The sequence below is a fragment of the Anomaloglossus baeobatrachus genome, chromosome 8 (assembly GCF_048569485.1).
Source record: "Anomaloglossus baeobatrachus isolate aAnoBae1 chromosome 8, aAnoBae1.hap1, whole genome shotgun sequence".
NCBI lineage: Eukaryota > Metazoa > Chordata > Amphibia > Anura > Aromobatidae > Anomaloglossus > Anomaloglossus baeobatrachus.
Window position 1 is genome coordinate 38,693,146 of NC_134360.1, and position 25,804 is coordinate 38,718,949.

Genomic DNA, 25,804 nt, shown 5'->3' on the forward strand with positions numbered 1-25,804 from the left:
CCAGTATATTCATGAGCACTGTATAAGGCCAGAGTCACACTTGCATATGACTCGGCGAGTCTCGCATCGGCATCACCCGACACGGCCACACACTCTTGAACAGGAGTGGGTCAGCAGCATGTATTTCTATGCAGTTTACCCGCTCCTTTCCAAGAGTGTGTGACCGTGTCGGGTGATGCCGATGCGAGACTCGCCGAGTCATACGCAAGTGTGACTGTGGCCTAAAGGCCGCTTTGCACGCAGCGATATCGCTAACGCGATGTCGTTGGGGTCACGGAATTCGTGACACACATCCGGCCTCGTTCGCGACGTCGTTGCGTGTGAAACGTCCGAGCGACCGCTAACGAGCAAAAATACTCACCTTATCGTTGATCATTGACACGGTGGTCTATTCCTGAATATCGTTGCTGTTGCAGGACGCAGGTTGTTCGTCGTTCCTGCGGCAGCACACATCGCTATGTGTGACACCGCAGGAACGAGGAACATCCCCATGCCTGCGGCCGCCGGCAATGAGGAAGGAAGGAGGTAGGCGGCATGTTCGGCCCGCTCATCTCCGCCCCTCTGCTTCTATTGGGCGGCCGCTTAGTGGCGCCGCTGTGACACCAAACGAACCGCCCCCTTAGAAAGGAGACGGCGCCTGTCACAGCGACGTCGCTAGGCAGGTAAGTACGTGTGACGGGTGTAAGTGATGATGTGCGCCACGGGCAACGATTTGCCCGTGACACACAAAAGACGGGGGCGGTTACGCTCGCTAGCGAGATCGCAGCGTGTAAAGCGGCCTTAACTGCTAGATCTGCAGCAGAGAAAACATTGTATCAAAATGACAGCAAACAGCTCAGTAAGTGACACATCACTGGAATCAGGGTTTCTGTCTCTACATTATATAGTTACATAGTTACTTAGGTTGAAAAAAGACCTAGGTCCATCTAGTTCAACCTTCCTCCACCAGTTCTACATTATGCTGCTCTCAGATGGGGTAGCAAAAATCTGGCGACAGATTCCCTTTAAATACCTCTATCCATGATTGATAGCAGCCAGTATCAAAATGGTTAATCAGCAGCTATCAGTATACGCTCCTGGTCTCCTCCTTGTAACCGCACCTGATGTAGGATTTTCTACTGTGTCCTAGGTTGGGAAGGCTGCTTTCACACTACGTTTTTTTAACGCAAAAACTGATCCAGTGCAAATGCATTTTCATTTCAATTCATTTGCAATGGACTCGCGTTCACCTGCGCTTGCGTGCGTTATAGTGAGGATCCAGCGACTTGCAGTTTTTTAACATTTTTCAAAAACGCTACTTGTAGCGTTTTTGAGCTGCATCCAAATACTGCAAATTGCTGGATCCTGACTATACTGCATGCAAACGTATGTGAACGCTGGCATGCTGATAGACAGGATCCTGCTTGCTCTACTGAGCATGCCCAGAAACCAGCCTCGAGTGATCAGTCTCTCTCTCCCCCTCCCCCTCTGTCTCTCTCCCCCTCCCTCTCTCCCCCTCCATCTCTGTCTCTCCCCCTCCCTCTCTCCCCCGCCTGAGAGCTGCGGACACTCGTAACCAAGGTAAATATCGGGTAACCAAGCAAAGCACTTCTCTTAGTTTCCAGATGTTTACGTTGGTTATGTGTGCAGGGAGCAGGCAGCCCGGCTCCTCGCGGCTGTAGATGGTCGTAACCAAGGTAAATATCGGATATCCAAGCAAGTTACCCGATGTTTACCTTGGTTACGAGCCTCGCAGCTGTCAGATGCCGGCTCCCAGTCTATCACGTTCAGTTCCCCTCACTCCCGATCACATGACTCCAATGCCCGCCCATAAACTTAAAGTGACAGGATCCTGCAAAATAACATATGCGTTTGCATGCGTTTTTTTGCTGTAAAAGCAGGATCCGCTTTTACAGCAAAAAAAGTTCATGACGCATGTTAAAAAAAACGTAGTGTGAAAGCCGCCTAAGGAGTTACTGAAACCCCGAAATACTATACTATAGCACTGAGAGTCTCTTTCTCAAAATCAGTTCTAAATGGGGAGGTTTCCGCAGTAGGTACATACAGTTAGGTCCAGAAATATTTGGACAGTGACACAAGTTTTGTTATTTTAGCGGTTTACAAAAACATGTTCAGAAATACAATTGTATATATAATATGGGCTGAAAGTGCACACTCCCAGCTGCAATATGAGAGTTTTCACATCCAAATCGGAGAAAGGGTTTAGGAATCATAGCTCTGTAATGCATAGCCTCCTCTTTTTCAAGGGACCAAAAGTAATTGGACAAGGGACTCTAAGGGCTGCAATTAACTCTGAAGGCATCTCCCTCGTTAACCTGTAATCAATGAAGTAGTTAAAAGGTCTGGGGTTGATTACAGGTGTGTGGTTTTGCATTTGGAAGCTGTTGCTGTGACCAGACAACATGCGGTCTAAGGAACTCTCAATTGAGGTGAAGCAGAACATCCTGAGGCTGAAAAAAAAGAAAAAAATCCATCAGAGAGATAGCAGACATGCTTGGAGTAGCAAAATCAACAGTCGGGTACATTCTGAGAAAAAAGGAATTGACTGGTGAGCTTGGGAACTCAAAAAGGTCTGGGCGTCCACGGATGACAACAGTGGTGGATGATCGCCACATACTTTCTTTGGTGAAGAAGAACCCGTTCACAACATCAACTGAAGTCCAGAACACTCTCAGTGAAGTAGGTGTATCTGTCTCTAAGTCAACAGTAAAGAGAAGACTCCATGAAAGTAAATACAAAGGGTTCACATCTAGATGCAAACCATTCATCAATTCCAAAAATAAACAGGCCAGAGTTAAATTTGCTGAAAAACACCTCATGAAGCCAGCTCAGTTCTGGAAAAGTATTCTATGGACAGATGAGACAAAGATCAACCTGTACCAGAATGATGGGAAGAAAAAAGTTTGGAGAAGAAAGGGAACGGCACATGATCCAAGGCACACCACATCCTCTGTAAAACATGGTGGAGGCAACGTGATGGCATGGGCATGCATGGCTTTCAATGGCACTGGGTCACTTGTGTTTATTGATGACATAACAGCAGACAAGAGTAGCCGGATGAATTCTGAAGTGTACCGGGATATACTTTCAGCCCAGATTCAGCCAAATGCCGCAAAGTTGATCGGACGGTGCTTCATAGTACAGATGGACAATGACCCCAAGCATACAGCCAAAGCTACCCAGGAGTTCATGAGTGCAAAAAAGTGGAACATTCTGCAATGGCCAAGTCAATCACCAGATCTTAACCCAATTGAGCATGCATTTCACTTGCTCAAATCCAGACTTAAGACGGAAAGACCCACAAACAAGCAAGACCTGAAGGCTGCGGCTGTAAAGGCCTGGCAAAGCATTAAGAAGGAGGAAACCCAGCGTTTGGTGATGTCCATGGGTTCCAGACTTAAGGCAGTGATTGCCTCCAAAGGATTCGCAACAAAATATTGAAAATAAAAATATTTTGTTTGGGTTTGGTTTATTTGTCCAATTACTTTTGACCGCCTAAAATGTGGAGTGTTTGTAAAGAAATGTGACAATTCCTACAATTTCTATCAGATATTTTTGTTGAAACCTTCAAATTAAACGTTACAATCTGCACTTGAATTCTGTTGTAGAGATTTCATTTCAAATCCAATGTGGTGGCATGCAGAGCCCAACTCGCCAAAATTGTGTCACTGTCCAAATATTTCTGGACCTAACTGTAGATATTAATGAACCATATTTGGATAAATAGAACAGTTATAGAATATTTGGGAAAAACATTTATGAAGTTTCCATAACTGTTGATTCTTTAGCTACTCCAAGATGTCAGTTTTTAGCATGACATGGTAACGTATTTTTGATGCTGCGGTTTGTCTCTCTTTGACATGTCAGGTTTTAAATAAAACTGCTTTGTTTTTTAAACTTTCTGATATTAGGCTTTGATAGTGATGCAGATTCCATGCGGTTTTAGTGCATTTCTTTAACAGCAATGCACTAAAAACGCATATACGTTTTTTTACCTGTTGATTTTCCACATCTAATACAATTCAACAAGGAAAATCTGCACATAAAATTCAGCGTACCCGGAAAAGAAAGTGCCATGTTGGGTTCTGTTCTAAGCCAGAAAATTGGCTTGATCATTTGGACATTGCTTCCCCCTAAAAAAATCCAACTGTTTAAGAAGCATGAAAAAAAAAGTGGGGAAATCCCTCTTGTGTATAGAACTTGTCATCCCGTCTTGCAGAAAGCAAAGGTTCAGCCAATTTTGACCTTCTGTGTATGGGCACCAATGCAATCATACTGTAACAATAAGCCATAAATATGCATGATGGAAAAAAAACCTTTATGCAGATCTTCAAAGTGCAGCATTAGGAAATTGCAACATAAAACAGTAACCAAGAGAAAGAATTAAAGAATAAACTTTATTTACAGATCTATACATTTTATCATCGTGACATATGATGAAGTAAATACACATCCAGTACACACAATAGTCGTGTCACCAACATTTATTAATGCACAATTATTATCTGTAGAACCATTGTGGATTTTAGGCTGAAAACACACAGTGCTCTCTTCATTCTTCAGTCCTATGGATTATAGTTTTGTATCCGTGGCTGTCTGTAAGACAGAAGACGATTATTAATAAGAACAATGATAAAACATATTGATCGAAACCTCAATAGGTGAGTGCACGTTGTGTAAAAAACAAGCAACTTTGCCAATTATCTTTGTTAAAAATCTATCGTTTTGTGTATACAGCTCCTATGTAAACCTATGTCTCATTATGGTAGCAGACAACACACACACGCTATGTTGTCAGATACTATAGTCATGTATCACTTCACTTCTAGTGCATAGGTCCATGGTTATCTTTCATTGAGGTGAATGGGTGTTATAGGTACCTCCAAATGAATAAATAATGAGTCCTTCATGCCACAGAGCCACAATATTACTAGTGTTGGACAATAGAGTACCCCATTTCCCCAAAAATAAGGGGGGCTTTACACGTTGCGACATCGCTTCCAAAATATCGTCGGGGTCACGTCGTTAGTGATGCACATCCGGCGCGGGTAGCGACATTGCAACGTGCAAATCCTAGGTGCGACGATAAACGATCGCAAAAGCGTTGAAAATCGGTGATCTGTGTAGCGTCGTTCATTTTCATAATGTCGGGTCGACCGCAGGTACGATGTTGTTTGTCGCTCCTGCGGCAGCACACATCGCTGTGTGTAAACCCGCAGGAGCGACAAACATCTCCTTACCTGCATCCCCATGGCAATGCAGAAGGGAGAAGGTGGGCGGGATGTTATGACCCGCTCATCTCCATCTCTCCGCTTCTATTGGCCAGCCGATTAGTGACGTCGCGGTGACGCCGAACGCACCTCCCCCTTGAAGGAGGGATAGTTCGGCAGTCACAGCGACGTCGCCGAGCAGGTATGTGCGTGTGAAGCTGCCGTAGCGATAATCACCACATATCGCATGTGCGACGGTGGCGGGTACTATAGCGCTCGGCATCACTAACCGATGCTAGCGATGTCGCAACGTGTAAAGCACCCCTTACAGTTGTACAGTTGGCAAGTGCCGGTGGTGGATGGGCTCTCACACAGATCTGCGTCACTGTTGGGTCCCTCACTGTTCCAGTTGCATTGCACTGCAGCTCTCACACACAGATCGGGTAACAGTATCACCAGGGGGAGCTAACTACTGTAGAGCGATGCATATTTGTATGTGAGAGCCCATTCACTTGCCAACTCTAATTGTTTGGTGTCTGGTAAGTGCAATTCTTTTAGGGGGTGTCTGCTTTCTTTAGGGGGGTAAGCTTAGCAGTATATAGAGAATAATACATTTAAGCAGGTAATTTAAACCTTTGTAAATATGGTATTTAGGACGGGTTCTCCACCATGAGAATAGCGGATCAGATAAGAAAATGTGCATCTGACCCAGTAATAGGAGTAACACAAAATGCTGATGTTTCAGAATTTATATTTGAATAAATATTGGGTTTTTTTGTTCAAGAATAAATGTGGATTGTCCCTCATGGGAAAATATAAGACATCCCCTGAAAATAAGTCCTAGAGCATCTTTTGGAGAAAAAAAAATAATACAAGACCCTGTCTTATTTTTAGGAGAACAAGTATCTCCTGTGACCATTTTACCTTACATAGGACAAGAATAGCTAAAGCAGCTCCACAATGTCCAGACTCTGCAAACAGCACCTCCTATCTCAGAGTGGCGTTATATACAGTCTATTGAACCCCCCTCACTCACGTTGGCTTCTTGAATAGAAATCTGTTCGTAGTCCATCGTTAGATAGGTAACAGCATCGTGGATGGAGGGGAAGACTTGAGACTTGGTGATATTTTCATTAAATAGGCACCCGTCCTCCAGTCCTTTCATCACTGTTGCTGATGGAATAAACATATGGAATTTTATTTAGACATAGGGACCTTAGAGATATTCATCCAGTTTTCCCAGATCTCGGAATTATCTGTACATTTAGTGATACATCTAACGGCAACATATATGTCAACCAGGTCATGTAATCAAATTTGTAATACCGTAGTTTTCGTTTTTTAAGACGCGCCGGATTGTAAGACGCACCCCAAATTTGGTGAAAAAAAAATGGGGTCTATTTTATAATCTGGTGGTGTCTTACCAGGGAGAGGGGGCAGCAGCGGAGCGGGGTGATGCAGCCCAGATACTCACTGCGGTCTCTGCTCTGCGCGGTGCCGGTGACGCCTTTCTGCATGGGGCCGGTGACGTTGTTCTGCGCGAGGCTGGTGATGCCGTTCTGTGCGGGGCCGGTGATGCCGCTCTGCTCTATGCGGGGGGCAGGCAGTCACCGGCCATTCTGAAGATGTCGTCGGTCTACGGTGAGGGCTTCAAATAATGGCGCTCATAGTCGTCGCGTGCGCAGATGAGAGCTTAAGCTGAGAGCTCCATCTGCGCAGGCGCTGACTCTATCCGCCATTATTTGAATCCCTGACCGCTGATATCTTCAGAATGACCGCTTGCCGGCCAAGCAGCACAAAGCAGCCGTGCGCCGAGCAGCACAAAGCAGCCACGTGCCGAGCAGCACAAAGCAGCCACGTGCCGAGCAGCACAAAGCAGCCACGCGCCGAGCAGCAGATAGCAGCCACGCGCCGAGCAGCAGATAGCAGCCACGCGCCGAGCAGCAGATAGCAGCCACGCGCCGAGCAGCAGATAGCAGCCACGCGCCGAGCAGCAGATAGCAGCCACGCGCCGAGCAGCAGATAGCAGCCACGCGCCGAGCAGCACATAGCAGCCGCGCACAGAACAGAGCCGAACAGAGTGGAGCCGATGCACACAACAGCGCCGTACTGACAAGCGCCGGCAGCACCCGGTGAGCTACATTCGGATTTTAAGCTGCACCCCTCATTTTCCTCCCAAATTTTTGGGAAGAAAAGTGCGTCTTATAATCCGAAAAATATGGTATATAGATGATATTATTATTATTATTATTATTATTATTATTATTATTATTATTATCATTATTATTATTAAGCCTTCACCATTGCAGCCAGCCAGGTAGACGTCCACTTCAATCTCTGCAAAATTTTTGAAGATCTGAAAAGGATAAAGATTTAAAAAAAAATTATTTAGGGAAATTGAAAAAAGTACTGTATTTGTACATCTCTCATAATGGATTCTTAAAAAAACAACTAACTTTTTCATCACCCAAATTAGTAGGGATTAGGGGTTTGTAATATGGCTGTTTTAGGTTGTCAGATCTCATCCTGATTTCAGTTGTGTGAAAGGAGTTGTCAGGCCTTTTTCTTGATTTTTTTTTGAGTAAAGTTGTCAAATCTTATCTTGATCCTGAACTGTGAATAAGGTTGTCAGGTTTTATCCCAATTCTCAAGTGTGTGAATACAGTGTTCAGGTTTTATCTTCACTTTGACCTATATAAGGTTAGCAGAGCCTTATCCTATTTCTAACATGGTTTTCAGGACTTTCCTGGATCCTGCAGGACTTACATATTATTAGAAATGGTTTGGGGGTCATCTGACAACTCTATTCGCACATTCTTGTGTAACACCCTGGGGTCAAGGGGGTTAATCAGACTCGTCGCCAGGCCAGGGGTGCAGATCCACTGCGTCGTCACGGAGTGGCTTGGCCCGGTTTCGTGACCCCCGAAGCGTATAGGAGGGAGGGAAGGCGGTGGACGGGAGCAAGGATGGAGGATGGGGGTAGTCTTTTTAGATCGTGACGCCACCTGTGGTCCGTGGCCAGAGATGGGCCGCCGCTGCGGGTGCTGCTTTCTGGGGCTGATGGTGAAGGCCGCAGCCGGGATGGTGTCGCTCCCCACAGGCGGAGTGGGGTTACCCCGGGAGGATGACGGAGGACGGACGAAGGTGGTGGTAGTCCCCGTTGGTGCTGCAGCGCTGGGCGACGGCAAATGAGAGGCAGAGGCAGGGGCTGCTGTTCCAGGTCTTTTACTCAATGGTAGTTCTGGCACTGCCCCAGAGTACCGGTGTCTGCCTCGATGGGCTCCATGCGATCCCGGATAGTCGGCGGTCACCGCTGGTGCCCGTGGAAGTCTTTCTAGTGAAGTGTCCCCCATTTTCTATCCGGAACCCAGCACCAAGTCACGGGACCCACAAAGAAAGAGAAACACTCGACTCCTGTTGTCTGTGCGAGATGTTATCCCACGCTGTGCCCGGGAAGGTATGCTCTAGTGAAATGGTTGCACCTACTTCTTACCCCAAGTGGTGCCGCCTCCATTGGTTGTCCTAGCGACTGGGGAGGTCACATGCTTCGTGATGGCTAACTCCCCTGTCTGCTCTAGTCCACCCCCTGTGGGAAGCACTTTTTTGTTTTATGTGTGTGGTTTTGTGAAGGCACCGGCAGTTAACCCCTCCTAACCCGGGATGGATATTACCCCTTAAAGGAAGTGCAATACCCTATGGCGCCTGAAGCCTTAGGGGCGCCACAGTTGTTTCTCATTGAAGTTGGAAAAATCACTAATCAACCTCTGCAGCCCATCTCACAGTTTTAAAACCTGACATTTCTATAATATATATTCAGTTAATCTACCTTTCTTAAAATATTGACGCAGACTGTGTCCACGAAATTAACCGAAGCAAAATCCAAGATTAATGAGTCGAAATCGGGTTTCTCCAGCCCCAGGGACTGCAGGTTGTTCTTTCCGCTAGTCTCTTCATTGACAGCATGGCCCGGTACAATTATAATGGTTCCCTCGGTCATATCCTGATCCTTGTGCTATTGGGAGATACAATAAATCATAGATTAATTTGTAAGGTCTTCCTGATATTGTATACAGTATATTTTACATTGTTGTAAAACTACAACTCCCAGCATGCAACTGTCCAAAATGCAACTTTTTACTTGATATACAAGAGATAATGAACTGAAGGCGAAACAATAAAGTTGGGGACTGGTCTTATAAATTTACCTCGGCTATCTCATATTCCACTTTTCCAAGATCGAGGTGGTCAAAGGCGATGTTGTCATGTCCTGTGATCTACGAGACAGAAGATGTGACGGGTTTATGGTAAGAGAAGAAGCCATATTCACCAGAAAATGCAATTTTCAATTTGGGTCACTTATACACAGCCGTCGCGCCATAGTTTCTTTGTCTTGCATGGGTCGATTGGACAGATTCTTACCAATGGTCCCCTTTAATGGGTGTATCATCTCATAGATGTGAGATATATATATATGGGGGTCCAAAAGTAGGTGGACAGTATGTGTAAGGCCGGTTTCACACATCCGGCTTTTCTCCATTTTATCGGATCCGGCGCGCTCCCATACAGTGTATACATTATAATCGCAGCGCTGCAACTTCCTGGTCACATGCTCCGGTCACATGACAGCATGTGACCGGAGCTTATGGCGCGGCCATTGTACTGTATACACTGTACGGGAGCGCGCCGGATCCGACAAAGTGGAGAAAAGCCAGATGTGTGAAATCGGCCTAATAGGGTTATGAAGGGGGAGGTTTATCAAACACGGTGTAAACTGAAACTGACTCAGTTGCCCTTAGCAACCAATCAGATTCCACCTTTCATTTTCCAAAGAGTCTGTGAAGAATGAAAGGTGGAATCTGATTGGTTGCTAAGGGCAACTGAGTCAGTTTCACTTTATACCATGTTTGATAAATCTCCCCCTTCATAACCCTATTACACATACTGTCCACCTACTTTTGGACCACCCTGTGTGTGTATATATATATATATATATATATATATATATATATATATATATATATATATATATATATATATATATATATATCACTTAATGATCAGTTGGATTTAAACCTCCTTGACCCCCGCTCACCCTGAAAATAAGTGATAGTCACACCCTTACCTCTTTGCTGGTCTCAATCTCCTTTGCTTTTTTCATTGCTTTAAGAGCCCTTTTCAGTTTTTTCTTTATTGCTTTCCTCTTCTTCTCAATCAACTTCTCCACGTCTACCCCACACTATATAGAACATATGGACAGACAGACATCAGCCATGTGCCTCCTCCATTAATTAGCCACATGCAGTTCTGCTACTATATACAGTGCGCATACACATAGCAGCAGTGTACGAGCCAGTTGTGCTACAGTGTCATGCAAAAGTTTGGGCACCCCCTTCTGATAGCCTTCTCCTGCTTTGTGGGCCTCCACCATTTTCAGAGTGCTAGGCAGCTGCTTAGAAGAATCCTGTTTTTTTGGCACAAGGTTAGAGGAGGCTGGGTTTTTATAAAGCTGTGAAATTTGCATCACCTGGCCTTTCCTAACAATGACAGTGAACAAGCCATAACCCTAACAGGCTAATTAAGGTCTGAAACCTTGGTCAAGGCTATCCGAGCACACAAATCTCCACATTTTTTCATTTGCCCACTTTTTGTATTTTGTAAAATATAAAAAATTTAAAAAAAAATCTTTTTTTGCCTAAAATCTAAAGGAAATGTGTCCTCTTTAACTTTATGCCTTTTAGAGATCATTTCATGTTCAACTTGTTTAATTGTTCACAATAATAATTTTGACCAGGGGTGCCCAAACGTTTGCATGACACTGTATATATACAGTGTTTCCATTCAATGACAGGAAATATATCTTTTTTAAAAAAAAAGGAAAATCCAAAGATAACCTCTGCAACTTTTTAATAAATTTTGATGAGCTTTGTGGACATAAAACTGGAAATTCCCCAAAATTTCCCTCTTACCTTCCGGCAGAGCGCCTCGAGATACTGGTCTGCGTTGGCATAATAGACTGTGGAGGAGGAGTGGAAGATTTTTATCCTTGGAATCTCCTTGGCCTGGAATATGGAAATGTATAAATAATAACTATGTACAGGTGACTGTACTATATCTACAGTATATAAAATGAAGACCCCTGCCTGATTACTAGTGGCTGTAATCTCCCTTTGCTGCAAAGCACCACCCCAGCATTTTGGGGTTTTTTTCAGCGCTGGAGTGGTGCTTTAAACCCAAGTCCTCTACTGCCTGTATTATACACGCCTGCCATCATTTTCGTACTTTGCCAGCGCCACTCCGGTCCTGCAGCGCCATCTTTTGCCCGGAACTTCTGATTGTCTGGAAGTCAGAAATTACGTCACAAGCTCTCAATCAAAGTCTATGAGAGCCGTAACAAGGCTCTCATAGACTGGTATTCAGTTGTGACCCCCAGTGCCCCATAATACACTTGAGCTGCTGGAAGGTCACAAATTGCCAGAGATCGACCGGAGCGGCGCTGGGAAAATGTGAAGATGGCGGCAGGTAAGTATCAGATGGGCTAGGGGACTTACATTTAAAGCAGAACTCCAGCGCTCATAAGTGGCGCTCAAATGCCCACCAGATCTCTGGATCATGCCAGCTTCAGTGCTGTAGAGGAAAAGCTGCATCTGATGGCAGCGTCGGCGAGTGAACAGTATCCGACCATGCCACTGATGTGAACTGTGACTCCTCAGTAGCACACTACCCCTCCCAGCAAGCAGGGATATCGAGAGGCAGGGGAGAGTTGCGCTCCTGAAGAAAGACTAGATAAGAACCCACTGCAGCCTGGCATTCAAGAATTCAATATGCATAAACCCAAAATTCATAAGTTAATCACACGGCTGGATGTTCTGAAACCACTGAATGTATATATACTCAAACAATAAGTAAAAGCAAAAGGATGTAATTTTAAGATTCATCATCCTTTGCTTTCCTGCTTACTGATGGTTTCCACATTGCATCAGATGTTACAGCACAGATTATTGTTTGTCTTTTATAAGTTGCTATTACCTGATGACATTTTGACACGTCTCTGTAAACACTTGTTTCATATACTTGGCCCAAGATGGAGTAATTGGATCTGAAATGGCAAAGATTTTATGTCTGATGAGAGATCAATAACAGACCAACCAAATAGCAAAACTTCAAATGGTCCGTACTTAGCGCTTCACTCAAAGTTAATGTCCACCATTTACTTAATTCATTTTATTATATATCTTTATAGTGAGAGCTCTGTTTTCTGATGTTATAATTCTTTCTGCCTATAGCACTACAGGAAGCTCACGTCATATGGATATATGCAGCCACCACTAGGGGGAGCTCACTACATACAGATTTATACAGCCACCACTAGGGGGAGCTCACTACATATAGCTATATGCAGCCACCACTAGAGGGAGCTCACTACATATGATTTATCAGCCACCACTAGGGGGTGCTCACTACATATAGATATATGCAGCCACCACTAGGGGGAGCTCACTGTATATGATTTATACAGCCACCACTAAGGAGTAGCTAACGACATACATATTTATACTGTTACCACTAGGGAGAACCCACTACATACAGTTATATGCAGCCAACAGATAGGGAGCTCACTACAAAGAGATACATGTAGCCACCACAAAGAGGAGAACACTTTAGATGGATTTATACCGACATCACTAGGGGAGCTCACTACATACAGATTTATACAGCTACCACTAGGGGGTGTTCACTGTATATGATTTATACAGCCACCACTAGGAGGAGCTCACTACATACATATTTATACAGCCAACACTAGTGGGAGCTCACTACATACAGATTTATACAGCCACCACTAGGAGGAGCTCACTACATACAGATTTATACAGCTACCCCTAGGAGGAGCTCACTACATGCAGATTTATACAGCTACCACTAGGAGGAGCTCACTACATACAGATTTATACAGCCACCACTAGTAAAAGCTCACTAAATACAGATATATGCAACCAACAGTAGAGGGAGCTCACTACATACAGATATATACAGCCACCACTAAGAAGAGCTCACTTCATATGGATTTATTCCGACATCACTAGTAGGAGCTCACTACATACAGATGCATACAGCCACCACTAGGGGGAGCTCACTACATACAGATTTATACATCCACTGCTAGGAGGAGCTCAGTACATGCAGATATATATATATATATATATATATATATATAGCCACCACTAGGGGGAGCTCTCTACATACAGATTTATACATCCACTACTAGGAGGAGCTCACTACATACAGATTTATACAGCCACCACTAGGGGGAGATCAGTACTTGCAGATATATACAACCACCACTAGGAGGCGCTCACTACATACAGATTTATACAGCCATCACTAGTGGGTGCTTTCTACATTTCATTTATACAGCTGGGATAGGGATGAATGGAAGCTATATGACTGCATGCACCGAGGAGCGGCCCCCAGTGGTGGCTGCTGGTAGTTGTTATGATAGTCGTCGGGCAAGCCCACAAGCACCATGTGTACTGAGCTTTATTATTATATACTACTCACAGCTGCGTCCGGAAAATAACAGTCAGCAAGGAAAATGCAACAGAGATGGCCAGACCAATGTCCATATTAAACAGGATTGTGGCAGCAAATGTCACCAACCAGGTCACCTAGATAGAAAAAAAATCCGTAAGTGAATGAACATAAAAAAGGGAATTTTGTTTGCTTACCGTAAATTCCTTTTCTTCTAGCTCCTATTGGGAGACCCAGACAATTGGGTGTTTAGCTTCTGCCTCCGGAGGCCACACAAAGTATTACACTTTAAAAAGTGTAACCCCTCCCCTCTGCCTATACACCCTCCCGTGCATCACGGGCTCCTCAGTTTTGGTGCAAAAGCAGGAAGGAGAAAACTTATAACTTGGTCTAGGGTAAATTCAATCCGAAGGATGTTCGGAGAACTGAAGACCATGAACCAAAAGAACAATTCAACATCAACAACATGTGTACACAAAAGAACAACAGCCCGAAGGGAACAGGGGCGGGTGCTGGGTCTCCCAATAGGAGCTAGAAGAAAAGGAATTTACGGTAAGCAAACAAAATTCCCTTTTTCTTTGTCGCTCCATTGGGAGACCCAGACAATTGGGACGTCCAAGAGCAGTCCCTGGGTGGGTAAAAGAATACCTCACTCGAAAGAGCCGAAAAAACGGCCCCCTCTTACAGGTGGGCAACCGCCGCCTGAAGGACTCTCCTACCTAGACTGGCGTCTGCCGAAGCATAGGTATGCACCTGATAGTGTTTCGTGAAAGTGTGCAGACTAGACCACGTAGCTGCCTGACACACCTGCTGAGCCGTCGCCCGGTGCCGCAAAGCCCAGGACGCACCTACAGCTCTGGTAGAATGGGCTTTCAACCCTGAAGGAAGTGGAAGCCCAGAAGAACGGTAGGCCTCGAGAATCGGTTCCTTGATCCACCGAGCCAAGGATGACTTGGAGGCCTGAGAGCCCTTACGCTGGCCAGCGACAAGGACAAAGAGCGCATCTGAACGGCGCAGGGGCACCGTGCGAGACACGTAGAACCGGAGTGCTCTCACTAGATCCAAAGAGTGCAAATCCTTTTCATACTGGCGAATTGGATTAGAGCAAAAGAAAGGCAAGGAGATATCCTGATTTAGATGAAAAGGGGATACCACCTTAGGGAGAAATTCCGGGACCGGACGGAGAACCACCTTATCCTGGTGAAAAACCAGGAAAGGGGCTTTGCATGACAACGCTGCAAGCTCAGACACTCTCCGAAGAGACGTGACTGCCACTAGGAAGGCCACCTTCTGCGAAAGACGGGAGAGAGAGACATCCCGCAGAGGCTCAAAAGGCGGCTTTTGAATAGCCGTCAGGACCCTGTTAAGGTCCCAAGGTTCCAACGGACGTTTGTAAGGTGGAACTATGTGGCAGACCCCCTGCAGGAACGTGCGGACCTGCGGAAGCCTGGCTAGACGCTTTTGAAAAAACACGGAGAGCGCTGAAACTTGGCCCTTGATAGAGCCGAGGGACAAACCCTTGTCCACTCCAGATTGAAGGAACGAAAGGAATGTGGGTAAGGCAAACGGCCATGGAGAAAAACCGTTAGCAGTGCACCAGGACAGGAAGATTCGCCAAGACCTATAATAGATCTTGGCGGACGTTGGCTTCCTGGCCTGTCTCATGGTGGCAATGACATCCTGAGATAACCCTGAAGACGCTAGGAGCCAGGACTCAATGGCCACACAGTCAGGTTGAGGGCCACAGAATTCAGATGGAAAAACGGACCTTGTGACAGCAAGTCTGGGCGGTCTGGAAGTGCCCACGGTTGACCCACCGTGAGATGCCACAGATCCGGATACCACGACCGCCTCGCCCAGTCTGGAGCGACGAGAATGGCGCGACGGCAGTCGGACCTGATCTTGCGTAGTACTCTGGGCAGCATTGCCAGAGGGGGAAACACATACGGCAGTCGAAACTGCGACCAATCCTGCACTAACGCGTCCGCCGCCAGAGCTCTGTGATCCTGAGACCGTGCCATGAAGGCCGGGACCTTGTTGTTGTGCCGTGACGCCATGAGATCGACGTCCGGTGTTCCCCAGCGGCGACAGATCTCTCGAAACATGTCTGGGTGAAGAGACCATTCCCCCGCGTCCATGCCCTGACGACTGAGAAAATCTGCTTCCCAGTTTTCTACGCCCGGGATGTGAACTGCAGAGATGGTGGAGCCTGTGTCTTCCACCCACTGCAGAATCCGCCGGACTTCCTGGAAGGCCAGACGACTACGAGTGCCGCCTTGGTGATTGATGTAGGCGACGGCAGTGGCGTTGTCCGACTGGATTCGGATCTGCCTGCCCTCCAGCCACCGATGGAAAGCCAATAGGGCTAGATATACTGCCCTTATCTCCAGAATATTGATCTGAAGGGACGATTCTATCGGAGTCCAGGTTCCTTGAGCCCTGTGGTGGAGAAAAACCGCTCCCCAACCTGACAGGCTCGCGTCTGTGGTGACCACCGCCCAGGTTGGGGGTAGGAATGATCTTCCTCCCGACAGAGATGTGGGTAGGAGCCACCACTGAAGTGATGTTTTGGTCGCGAGGGAAAGAGAGACGTTCTTGTCGAGGGAAGCCGCACTCTTGTCCCATTTGCGGAGAATATCCCATTGGAGTGGCCGTAGATGAAATTGTGCAAACGGCACTGCCTCCATAGCTGCCACCATCTTCCCCAGGAAGTGCATGAGGCGCCTTAAGGGGTGTGATTGACTCCGAAGAAGTGATTGCACCCCTGCCTGCAGAGAAAGTTGCTTGTCCCGCGGTAGCTTGACTAACGCTGGCTGTGTGTGAAACTCCATCCCAAGGTAAGTCAGTGATTGGGTTGGTGTCAACTTGGATTTCGGGAAGTTGATGATCCACCCGAACTGCCGGAGAGTCGCCAGAGCGACGGTAAGGCTTTGCTGACACGCCACCCGAGAAGGGGCCCTGACTAGGAGATCGTCCAAGTAGGGGATCACCGAGTGGCCCTGAGAGTGTAGGACCGCCACGACGGATGCCATGACTTTGGTGAAAACCCGTGGGGCTGTCGCCAGGCCGAAGGGCAATGCGACGAACTGGAGGTGTTCGTCCCCGATGGCGAAACGCAGGAAACGTTGATGTTCGGGTGCGATCGGCACATGGAGATAAGCATCCTTGATGTCGATGGATGCCAGGAAGTCTCCTTGTGACAACGAGGCGATGACTGAGCAGAGAGATTCCATCCGAAACCGTCTGGTTCTCACATGTCTGTTGAGTAGCTTGAGGTCCAGAACGGGACGGAATGACCCGTCCTTTTTGGGCACCACGAACAAGTTGGAGTAAAAACCACGACCACGTTCCTGAGGGGGAACGGGGATCACAACACCTTCTGAATTCAGAGCGTCCACTGCCTGGAAAAGTGCATCGGCCTGAGCGGGGGGTGGGGAGGTTCTGAAGAAACGAGCCACAGGACGTGAGCTGAACTCTATCCTGTAACCCTGAGACAGAATGTCTCTCACCCATCGGTCTTGAACATGTGGCCACCAGGCGTCTCCAAAGCGGGAGAGCCTGCCACCGACCGAGGATGCGGCTAGGGGAGGCTGAGAGTCATGAGGAGGCCGTCTTGGAGGCAGTGCCTCCTGTGGCCTTTTGGGGGCGTGACTTGGACCGCCACGCATAGAAGTTCCTCTGGCCTTTCTCCGGCCTGTTGGACGAGGAGGCTTGTGGCTTGGCGGAGGGACGAAAGGACCGAAACCTTGATTGTATTTTTCGTTGCGGAGGCTTCTTAGGTCTGGACTAAGGTAAGGAGGATTCCTTTCCCTTGGATTCCTTAATAATCTCATCCAATCGTTCGCCAAATAAACGGTCGCCATAAAAAGGCAGACCAGTTAAGAACCTTTTGGAAGCCGAGTTTGCTTTCCATTCGCGCAGCCACATGGCCCTGCGGACTGCCACGGAGTTAGCGGATGCTACAGCCGTTCGGCTAGCGGAGTCCAGGACGGCGTTCATGGCGTAGGAGGAAAAGGCAGACGCCTGGGAAGTCAAAGACGAAACATGCGGAGCAGAATTCCATGTGACAGCATTAATCTCAGCCAGACAAGCCGAGATCGCTTGGAGAGCCCACACAGCGGCAAAGGCCGGGGCGAAAGACGCGCCCGTGGCCTCATAGATTGACTTCACGAAGAGCTCTATCTGTCTGTCAGTGGCATCCTTCAGGGATGAGCCATCTGCAACAGACACAACGGATCTAGCAGCCAATTTGGAGACTGGCGAATCCACCTTGGGAGAGTGAGACCAGCCCTTAACAACTTCAGATGGAAAGGGATAACGCGTGTCAGTATGCCTTTTAGCAAAGCGCTTGTCCGGGACCGCCCTGGGCTTCTGGACAGCATCCCTGAAGTTAGAGTGATCAAAAAACGTATTTCGCGTACGTTTGGGGAACCGAAACTGGTGTTTCTCCTGCTGCGAAGCCGACTCCTCCACAGGAGGAGGCGGGGGAGAGAGATCCAACACCTGGTTGATGGATGAGATAAGATCATTTACTAAGGCATCCCCCTCAGGTGTATCAAGGTTAAGGGCGAAGTCAGGGTCAGAGCCCTGAGCTCCCACATCCGCCTCGTCTTCCTGAGAGTCCTCCGAGCAGCGTGAGGAAGACGGGGAAGAGTCCCAGCGAGACCGCTTTGCCGGTCTGGGACTGCGGTCCGGGCAGGAGTCCTCCGCCTGAGACCTAGGGGCCAACCTAGGAGCGCGCTGCGGCGCGGACCGAGAGGGGCCTGGAGGAGACAAGCTAACAGGAACCGGGGCCTGTGAAGGGACCGGTCTGGATTGCAATGCCTCCAGGAGCCTAGAAGACCATTTGTCCAAAGACTGTGCCATGGATTGAGAAAGGGACTGAGAGAGTTTCTCAGCAAAAGAGGCCAGCCCCTGTGACTCTGTCCCTGCATGTTCAGGGGGAGCAGGGGGGTCTACCTGAGCCAAGGGGCCCACCAGTGCCCGAGGCTCCGGCTGAGCAAGCGTGGCAGGAGTTGAACACTGCTCACAGTGAGGGTACGTGGATCCCGCAGGCAACATAGCCCCACAAGAGGTACAGGCTGCGAAAAAAACCTGTGCCTTAGTAGCTTTGCTCCTTGTGGACGACATGCTGTTGTCTCCTAGGAGAGTGACCAACTGAGGGTATATAGGGACCAAGGTATACGGACTGACCGAACAGATATATATATATATCTATTGAATAAACATATATATCTGTATCTATACCGGCACCCCAGGGGGGCCAGCACCGGGTGACCGGTGTGGCTTACCGACCGCTAACGAGCGGAGTGTGTCCTCCAGATTCCCTGCCTTGGATCCCCCGGAGCTGCTGAGCTGTTCACTGAGAAGCATCCACCGGCAGAATGCCAGAAAATGGCCGCCGGAGCTCTCAGGGGAGGAGTGGAGCCGGGGGCGGCGCCAGCCAAGGGCGGGAATCTGGGGTCCCCACAGTGGTCAGTGAGGGGGGAGGAAGACATGCAGGATGCTCCAGCCCTCACCTCCGATGTCATGCCGGAGAACCCGCCCTTACCCCTGACAGGCAGGCCCGGGGGCGGGATTTTTGTGACTAGGCCCCGGTGAAGCCGGGGACTAAATTTGAGGCCGCGGCCGACAAGCAGGCACGGTCGGCGCGGAAGTCCACCGGCCTTCTCAGTTCTAAAAGTACCGCGGCTCCCGGGAAGAAGGTGCGCTCTCTGTACGATCCCCGACAGGGATACAGAGTACCTTTAAGTTGCAGGGCCCGGTCCCTGGGGTTGAAGAGGCTCCGGTCCGGCAGGTTCCCTCAGGGGCTGCGGATGGAGCACGGTCCCAGTAAATGGAAGACCGCTCAGGATCCCACTTCTCCCAGAGCCGCTAAGGGATGGTGAAGGAGACGGCATGTGGCTCCAGCCTCTGTACCCGCAATGGGTACCTCAACCTTAACAACACCACCGACATAGTGGGGTGAGAAGGGAACATGCCGGGGACCCCGTGGGGGTCCTCTTTTCTTCCAACCGACATAAAAAGTCTGAGAATTCATGAGTGGATGTGTGCCTCCTTCCACACAAAGCATAAAACTGAGGAGCCGTGGTCCACGGGAAGGTGTATAGGCAGAGGGGAGGGGTTACACTTTTTAAAGTGTAATACTTTGTGTGGCCTCCAGAGGCAGAAGCTATACACCCAATTGTCTGGGTCTCCCAATGGAGCGACAAAGAAACAATGTACGAAAGCAGAATATAGAGTCACAGAGAATTGTCTGTATTGGATTTAATAGTAGCAAAAACGTCCACCATGAAAAAGTTTTAGGTCCACGCTAGAAATGAGTACATAAAAGGTACAGTAGATGTATCAGAATTTTATGACTGCCAGACAGAAGCCCTGCAAATAGCATCATACCCGCCTGCATCCAAGCTTTGCTTCTGATTAGCCGGCCTGGCGCAACATCATCTTTGAAGTGTAATGCAGGAACAATGTCACGCCAGGCCGGCTAATCAAGAGGAGGGATGTCGGCAAGTAGGTTCACGGGGCTCCCGCCCACCGGCCGTGGAATACTGATGTGGCCACTGATCCGGATTGTGAGAATTGATTTTCTCATCCCCACCAATTTTTATCCACAGCTTCTATTTGTTAATGGTAAAACAGATATTAATTGCGGTTTGGATATGAAAGCAAACTATATTAAAGAAGGGAATTTTGTTACTTACCGTAAATTCCTTTTCTTCTAGCTCCTATTGGGAGACCCAGACGATTGGGGTGTATAGCACTGCCTCCGGAGGCCACACAAAGCATTACACTAAAAAGTGTAAGGCCCCTCCCCTTCTGGGTATACACCCCCCGTGGGATCACGGGCTGCTCAGTTTTAGTGCTAAAGCAAGAAGGAGGAAAGCCAATAACTGGTTTAAACAAATTCACTCCGAAGTAACATCGGAGAACTGAAAACCATTCAACATGAACAACATGTGTACCCGAAAAACAACCAAAAAATCCCGAAGGACAACAGGGCGGGTGCTGGGTCTCCCAATAGGAGCTAGAAGAAAAGGAATTTACGGTAAGTAACAAAATTCCCTTCTTCTTCGTCGCTCCATTGGGAGACCCAGACGATTGGGACGTCCAAAAGCTGTCCCTGGGTGGGTAAAGAAATACCTCATGTTAGAGCTGCAAAGACAGCCCTCCCCTACGGGGAGGCAACTGCCGCCTGCAGGACTCTTCTACCTAGGCTGGCGTCCGCCGAAGCATAGGTATGCACCTGAAAATGTTTGGTGAAAGTGTGCAGACTCGACCAGGTAGCTGCCTGGCACACCTGTTGAGCCGTAGCCTGGTGTCGTAATGCCCAGGACGCACCCACGGCTCTGGTTGAGTGGGCCTTCAGCCCTGATGGAACCGGAAGCCCAGCAACACGGTAGGCTTCAAGAATTGGTTCTTTGATCCATCGAGCCAGGGTGGCTTTGGAAGCCTGCGACCCTTTGCGCTTACCAGCGACAAGGACAAAGAGTGCATCCGAGCGGCGTAGGGGCGCCGTGCGGGAAATGTAGATTCTGAGTGCTCTCACCAGATCTAACAAATGTAAATCCTTTTCATACCGATGAACTGGATGCGGATAAAAGGAAGGCAAGGAGATATCCTGATTAAGATGAAAAGAGGGTACCACCTTAGTGAGAAACTCCTGAATGGGGCGGAGCACTACCTTGTCCTGGTGGAACACCAGGAAGGGAGCCTTGGATGACAGCGCTGCTAGTTCAGACACTCTCCGAAGAGACGTGACCGCTACCAGAAAGGCCACTTTCTGTGAGAGTCGAGAAAGTGAAACATCCCTCAGAGGCTCGAAGGGCGGCTTCTGGAGAGCAACAAGGACCTTGTTTAGATCCCCCGGATCTAACGGCCGCTTTTACGGAGGGACGATATGACAAACCCCCTGCAGGAACGTGCGCACCTGAGAAAGTCGTGCTAGACGCTTCTGAAAAAACACGGATAGTGCCGAGACGTGCCCTTTAAGGGAGCCGAGCGACAAGCCCTTTTCCAACCCAGATTGCAGGAAGGAAAGAAAGACAGGGAACGCGAATGGCCAGGGGGAAACTCCTTGTGCAGAGCACCAGGATAAAAAAGAAATCTTCCACGTTCTGTGGTAGATCTTAGCAGAAGTGGACTTCCTAGCCTGTCTCATGGTGGCCACGACCCCTTGGGATAATCCTGAAGACGCTAGGATCCAGGACTCCATGGCCACACAGTCAGGTTCAGGGCCGCAGAATTCCGATGGAAAAACGGCCCTTGGGACAGTAAGTCTGGTCGGTCTGGTAGTGCCCACGGTCAGCCGACCGTGAGACGCCACAGATCCGGGAACCACGACCTCCTCGGCCAGTCTGGGACGACGAGGATGGCGCGGCGGCAATCGGAGCGGAGCTTGCGTAGCACTCTGGGTAACAGTGCCAGAGGTGGAAACACATAGGGTAGCTGTAACTGCGACCAATCCTGAACTAAGGCGCCTGCCGCCAGAGCTCTTTGCTCGTGAGACCGCGCCATGAAAATCGGGACCTTGTTGTTGTGCCGAGACGCCATTAGGTCGACGTCCGGCATCCCCCAGCGGCTACAGCTTTCCTGACACCCTTCTGGGTGCAGAGGCCATTCCCCTGCGTCAATGCCCTGGCGACTGAGGAAGTCTGCTTCCCAATTTTCTACGCCCGGGATGTGAACTGCGGATATGGTGGATGCTCTGTCTTCCACCCCCATCAGAATCCGCCGGATCGCCTGGTAGGCTTGGCGATGCGTGTTCCGCCTTGGTGGGTGATGTATGCCACCGCTGTGGAATTGTCCGACTGAATTCGGATCTGTTTTCCTTCCAGCCACTGCTGGACGGCTTGCAGGGCAAGATACACTGCCCAGATTTCCAGAACATTGATCTGAAGGATGGACTCCTCTGAAGAGAGTCCTTGACCGTCTGAGAAGGGAGACGTTCCTGTCTAGGGACGTCGACTCCCCAACCCATTGGCAAAGCATGTCCTATTGAAGTGGACGCAGATGAAAACTGCGCGAAAGTGACTGCCTCTGCATGAGGCGTCCTAAGGGGTGTGACTGACCTTGAAGGAGAGACTGCACCCCCGTCTGTAGTGAACGCTGCTTGTCCAGCGGAAGCTTCACTATCGCTGAGGGAGTGTGAAACTCCCTGCCCCGATATGTCCGTGATTGGGTCGGTGCCCGATTTAACCTTGAAAGTTGATGATCCACCCGAAACTCTGGAGAGTCTCCAGCGCCACGTTCAGGCTGTGTTGGCATGTCTCTTGAGAGGGTGCCTTGACAGGTGGATCGTCCCAGTAAGGATCACAGAGTGACCCTGAGAGTGCCAGACTGCTCCCACTGCTGCCTTGAACTTGGTGAAAACCCGTAGGGCTGTCGCCAGACCAAAGGGCAGGGCTACGAACTGAAGATACTCGTCTGCAATAACGAAACGTGGCAAACGCTGGTGCTCTGGAGCAATCGGCACGTGGGGATAAGCATCCTGATGTCTATTGATGCTAGGAAATCTCCTTGAGATATTGAGGCAATGACGGAGCGGAGGGTTTCACCCGGAACCGTCTGGCCTTCACGTGCTTGGTGAGCAGTTTTAGGTCCAGAACGGAACGGAAAGAGCCATCCTTTTTTGGCACCCCAATCAGATTGGAGGAAAAACCGTGTCTTGTTCCTGAAGAGGAACAGGGATTACCACTCCTTCTCGGGGGGGGGGGGGGTGGGAAAGTTCTGAAGAATCGAGCCGGAGGACGAGAACAGAACTCCATCCTGTACACTGGAGACACAATGTCTCTCACCCACCGGTCTGTGACCTGTGGCAGCTAAATGTCGCCAAGCGGGAGAGTCTGCCACCAACCGCGGATGCGGAGAGAGAGAGTTGAAAGTCATGAGGAGACCGCCTCGGTAGCGGTTCCTCCGGCTGCCTTCCTTGGGCGTGATTGAGCCCGACCGGAATCTGAGCCCCTCTGAGCCTTTTGAGCCCTTTTGGACGAGGACAATTGGGACCTGCCCGAGCCTGGGAAGGACCGAAACCTCGACTGTCCCTCCAGGACAGCATTAATAGGGTAAGTCGCAATGCAGACATTGCGAGGTTAAGGACACCACCTGCGGCACAGATGTACATGTGCTCAAGACCAGCTGCGCAAGACCAGCTGAAAAGCTTAGAGTGCCCATACGGCTGCGAATGCCGGAGCAACCGACCCGCTGATAGCTTCACAGACAGATTTCAACGAGAGGGCCATCTGTCTGTCAATGGCATCTTTAAGTGAAGTCCCATCTCCACTGCAACTATGGATCTAGCCGCAAGCCTGGAGGTTGGGGGATCCACCTTTGGACCCTGGGTCTAGCGCTTGACCCCGTCAGGGGGAAAGGGATAACGTGTATCCTTAATACGTTTGGAGAAACGCTTATCTGGTAAGCGTGGTGTTTCTGAACTGCTTCTCTGAAGTCAGCGTGGCCAGAAAAGTACTCAATATACGCATGAGATACTGAAAAAGGATTTCTCCTGCTGTGAAGCTGACTCCTCCACTGAAGGAGCTGGGGGAGAGATATCCAACATGCCATTGATGGACGCTATAAGATCATTCACTATGGCGTCACCATCCGGTGTATCCGGATTGAGAGCGGTGTCAGGATCAAAACCCTGATCAGCTACGTCTGCCTCATCATACAGAGAGCCCTCCAGTGATGAAGCCAAGTGCCGCACCCAGCGAGCCAGCTTAGGCTGTCTGGGACTGTGTCCGTGTCAGAGCCTTCACCCTGGAATGCCTGAGACCCCCCCCGGAGCACTGATTATGTTCCAAATGAGGGTGGCCCGGGAGCATTAATCAAGATTGCCCATGGCCTGTCTGGACTGCAAAGTCTCTATCCCAGGACAATCTATCAGCCGAAACTGCAACTCCGTCCCTGTCCCTGGACAGGGTTCACAGGTGGTTCCTTTGGCCACCTCTAGTAGAGACCCCGGCTGACCCAGTGCTACAGGGTAGCATTGCCCACAATGGGGGTCAGTGTAACCTGCCGGTGGAACAGTATCACGTGCAGTAAAAACAGCATAGAACGCCTGTGTTGCATTTTTGCTGCTGTATTCTAGCCATCTAGGAGACTATAGCCAAGAATAGCGACCGTACAGTGCAATGTATAGCATACAAGCATAAGTACAAATGAACACTTCAGCACATGCAATACAAGCAGCATAGAAAGCCTGTGCCTTGGCACCCTTGTTTTTTTGCTGCTGTTGTCCAGCCATCTAGGATAGTATATAGCCAAGAATAGCGACCGTACAGTGCAATGTATAGCATACAAGCATAAGTACAAATGAACACTACAGCACATGCAGTACAAGCAGCCTAGAAAGCCTGTGCCTTAGCACCCTTCCTTTTTTGCTGCTGTTATCTCGCCATCTAGGAGGGCATATAGCCAAAAATAGCGACCTACAGTGCAGTGTATAGCATACAGGCATAAAATACAAATGGACACTTCGGTATTTAGTGGGGTCAGCACTTCAGGTGCTGCTTACCGCCCGCCTATAACGCGGGTGTGTGGTCGCCAGAGCCCTGTGACTGGTTGCCCAGAGCTTGTCTCCGTTCCCCAGCTCGGACTGCGTGCAGGAATGGCTGCCGGCGTCCTGTGAAGAGGGGCGGGCCGTGGGCGTGCCCCAGACAAGAGCGGGAAACTGGCTTCCCACTGTGTCCAGTGAGGGGGCTGGAGAATGCAAAGCAGACTCCAGCCCTCGGCGCTGACTGTCTGTACAGCGTCCCGCCTCTCCCCTGACTGGCAGGGCTGGGGGCGGGAACGAAACGAAAACTAGGCCGCAAAGCCGGGGACTCGAGTAATAAGCGCGGCCGTCCTTGTGCACGGCCAGCGCGGAAGTCCCCGGCGCACCACAAGTCCCAGCCGCGCCACAGTGTAAAAAACACTCAGCAGCGGCCGGCGCGGCAGTTCCCAACACATAAATTCACTCAGCAAAGCTGCAGTGAATAATAGCACGAGCGCTCCGCGCTGTTGCCCCCGGCGCACAAACACTCCCAGCAATGTTGGTGTGTGTGTGCGCGCTCGCCCGGGGACAC

The 25,804-nt window shown here is 49.1% G+C and overlaps 1 protein-coding gene across 1 annotated transcript in view; it reads right to left on the reverse strand.

Moving 5' to 3' along the window:
- Positions 1-4,378: 4,378 nt before the first annotated feature.
- The window catches only part of LOC142249684 (solute carrier family 26 member 6-like), a 31,302-nt gene continuing 9,876 nt past the window's right edge, over positions 4,379-25,804 (reverse strand). The window contains exons 12-20 of the mRNA XM_075321488.1: positions 13,770-13,876; positions 12,237-12,306; positions 11,177-11,269; positions 10,333-10,446; positions 9,416-9,484; positions 9,037-9,222; positions 7,512-7,566; positions 6,247-6,383; positions 4,379-4,596 (exon numbers count right to left, since the gene is read on the reverse strand). Of these exons, the coding sequence (XP_075177603.1) occupies positions 4,573-4,596; positions 6,247-6,383; positions 7,512-7,566; positions 9,037-9,222; positions 9,416-9,484; positions 10,333-10,446; positions 11,177-11,269; positions 12,237-12,306; positions 13,770-13,876 (855 nt within the window). The 3' untranslated portion in view covers positions 4,379-4,572. The remainder of the gene's footprint in view (positions 4,597-6,246; positions 6,384-7,511; positions 7,567-9,036; positions 9,223-9,415; positions 9,485-10,332; positions 10,447-11,176; positions 11,270-12,236; positions 12,307-13,769; positions 13,877-25,804) is intronic.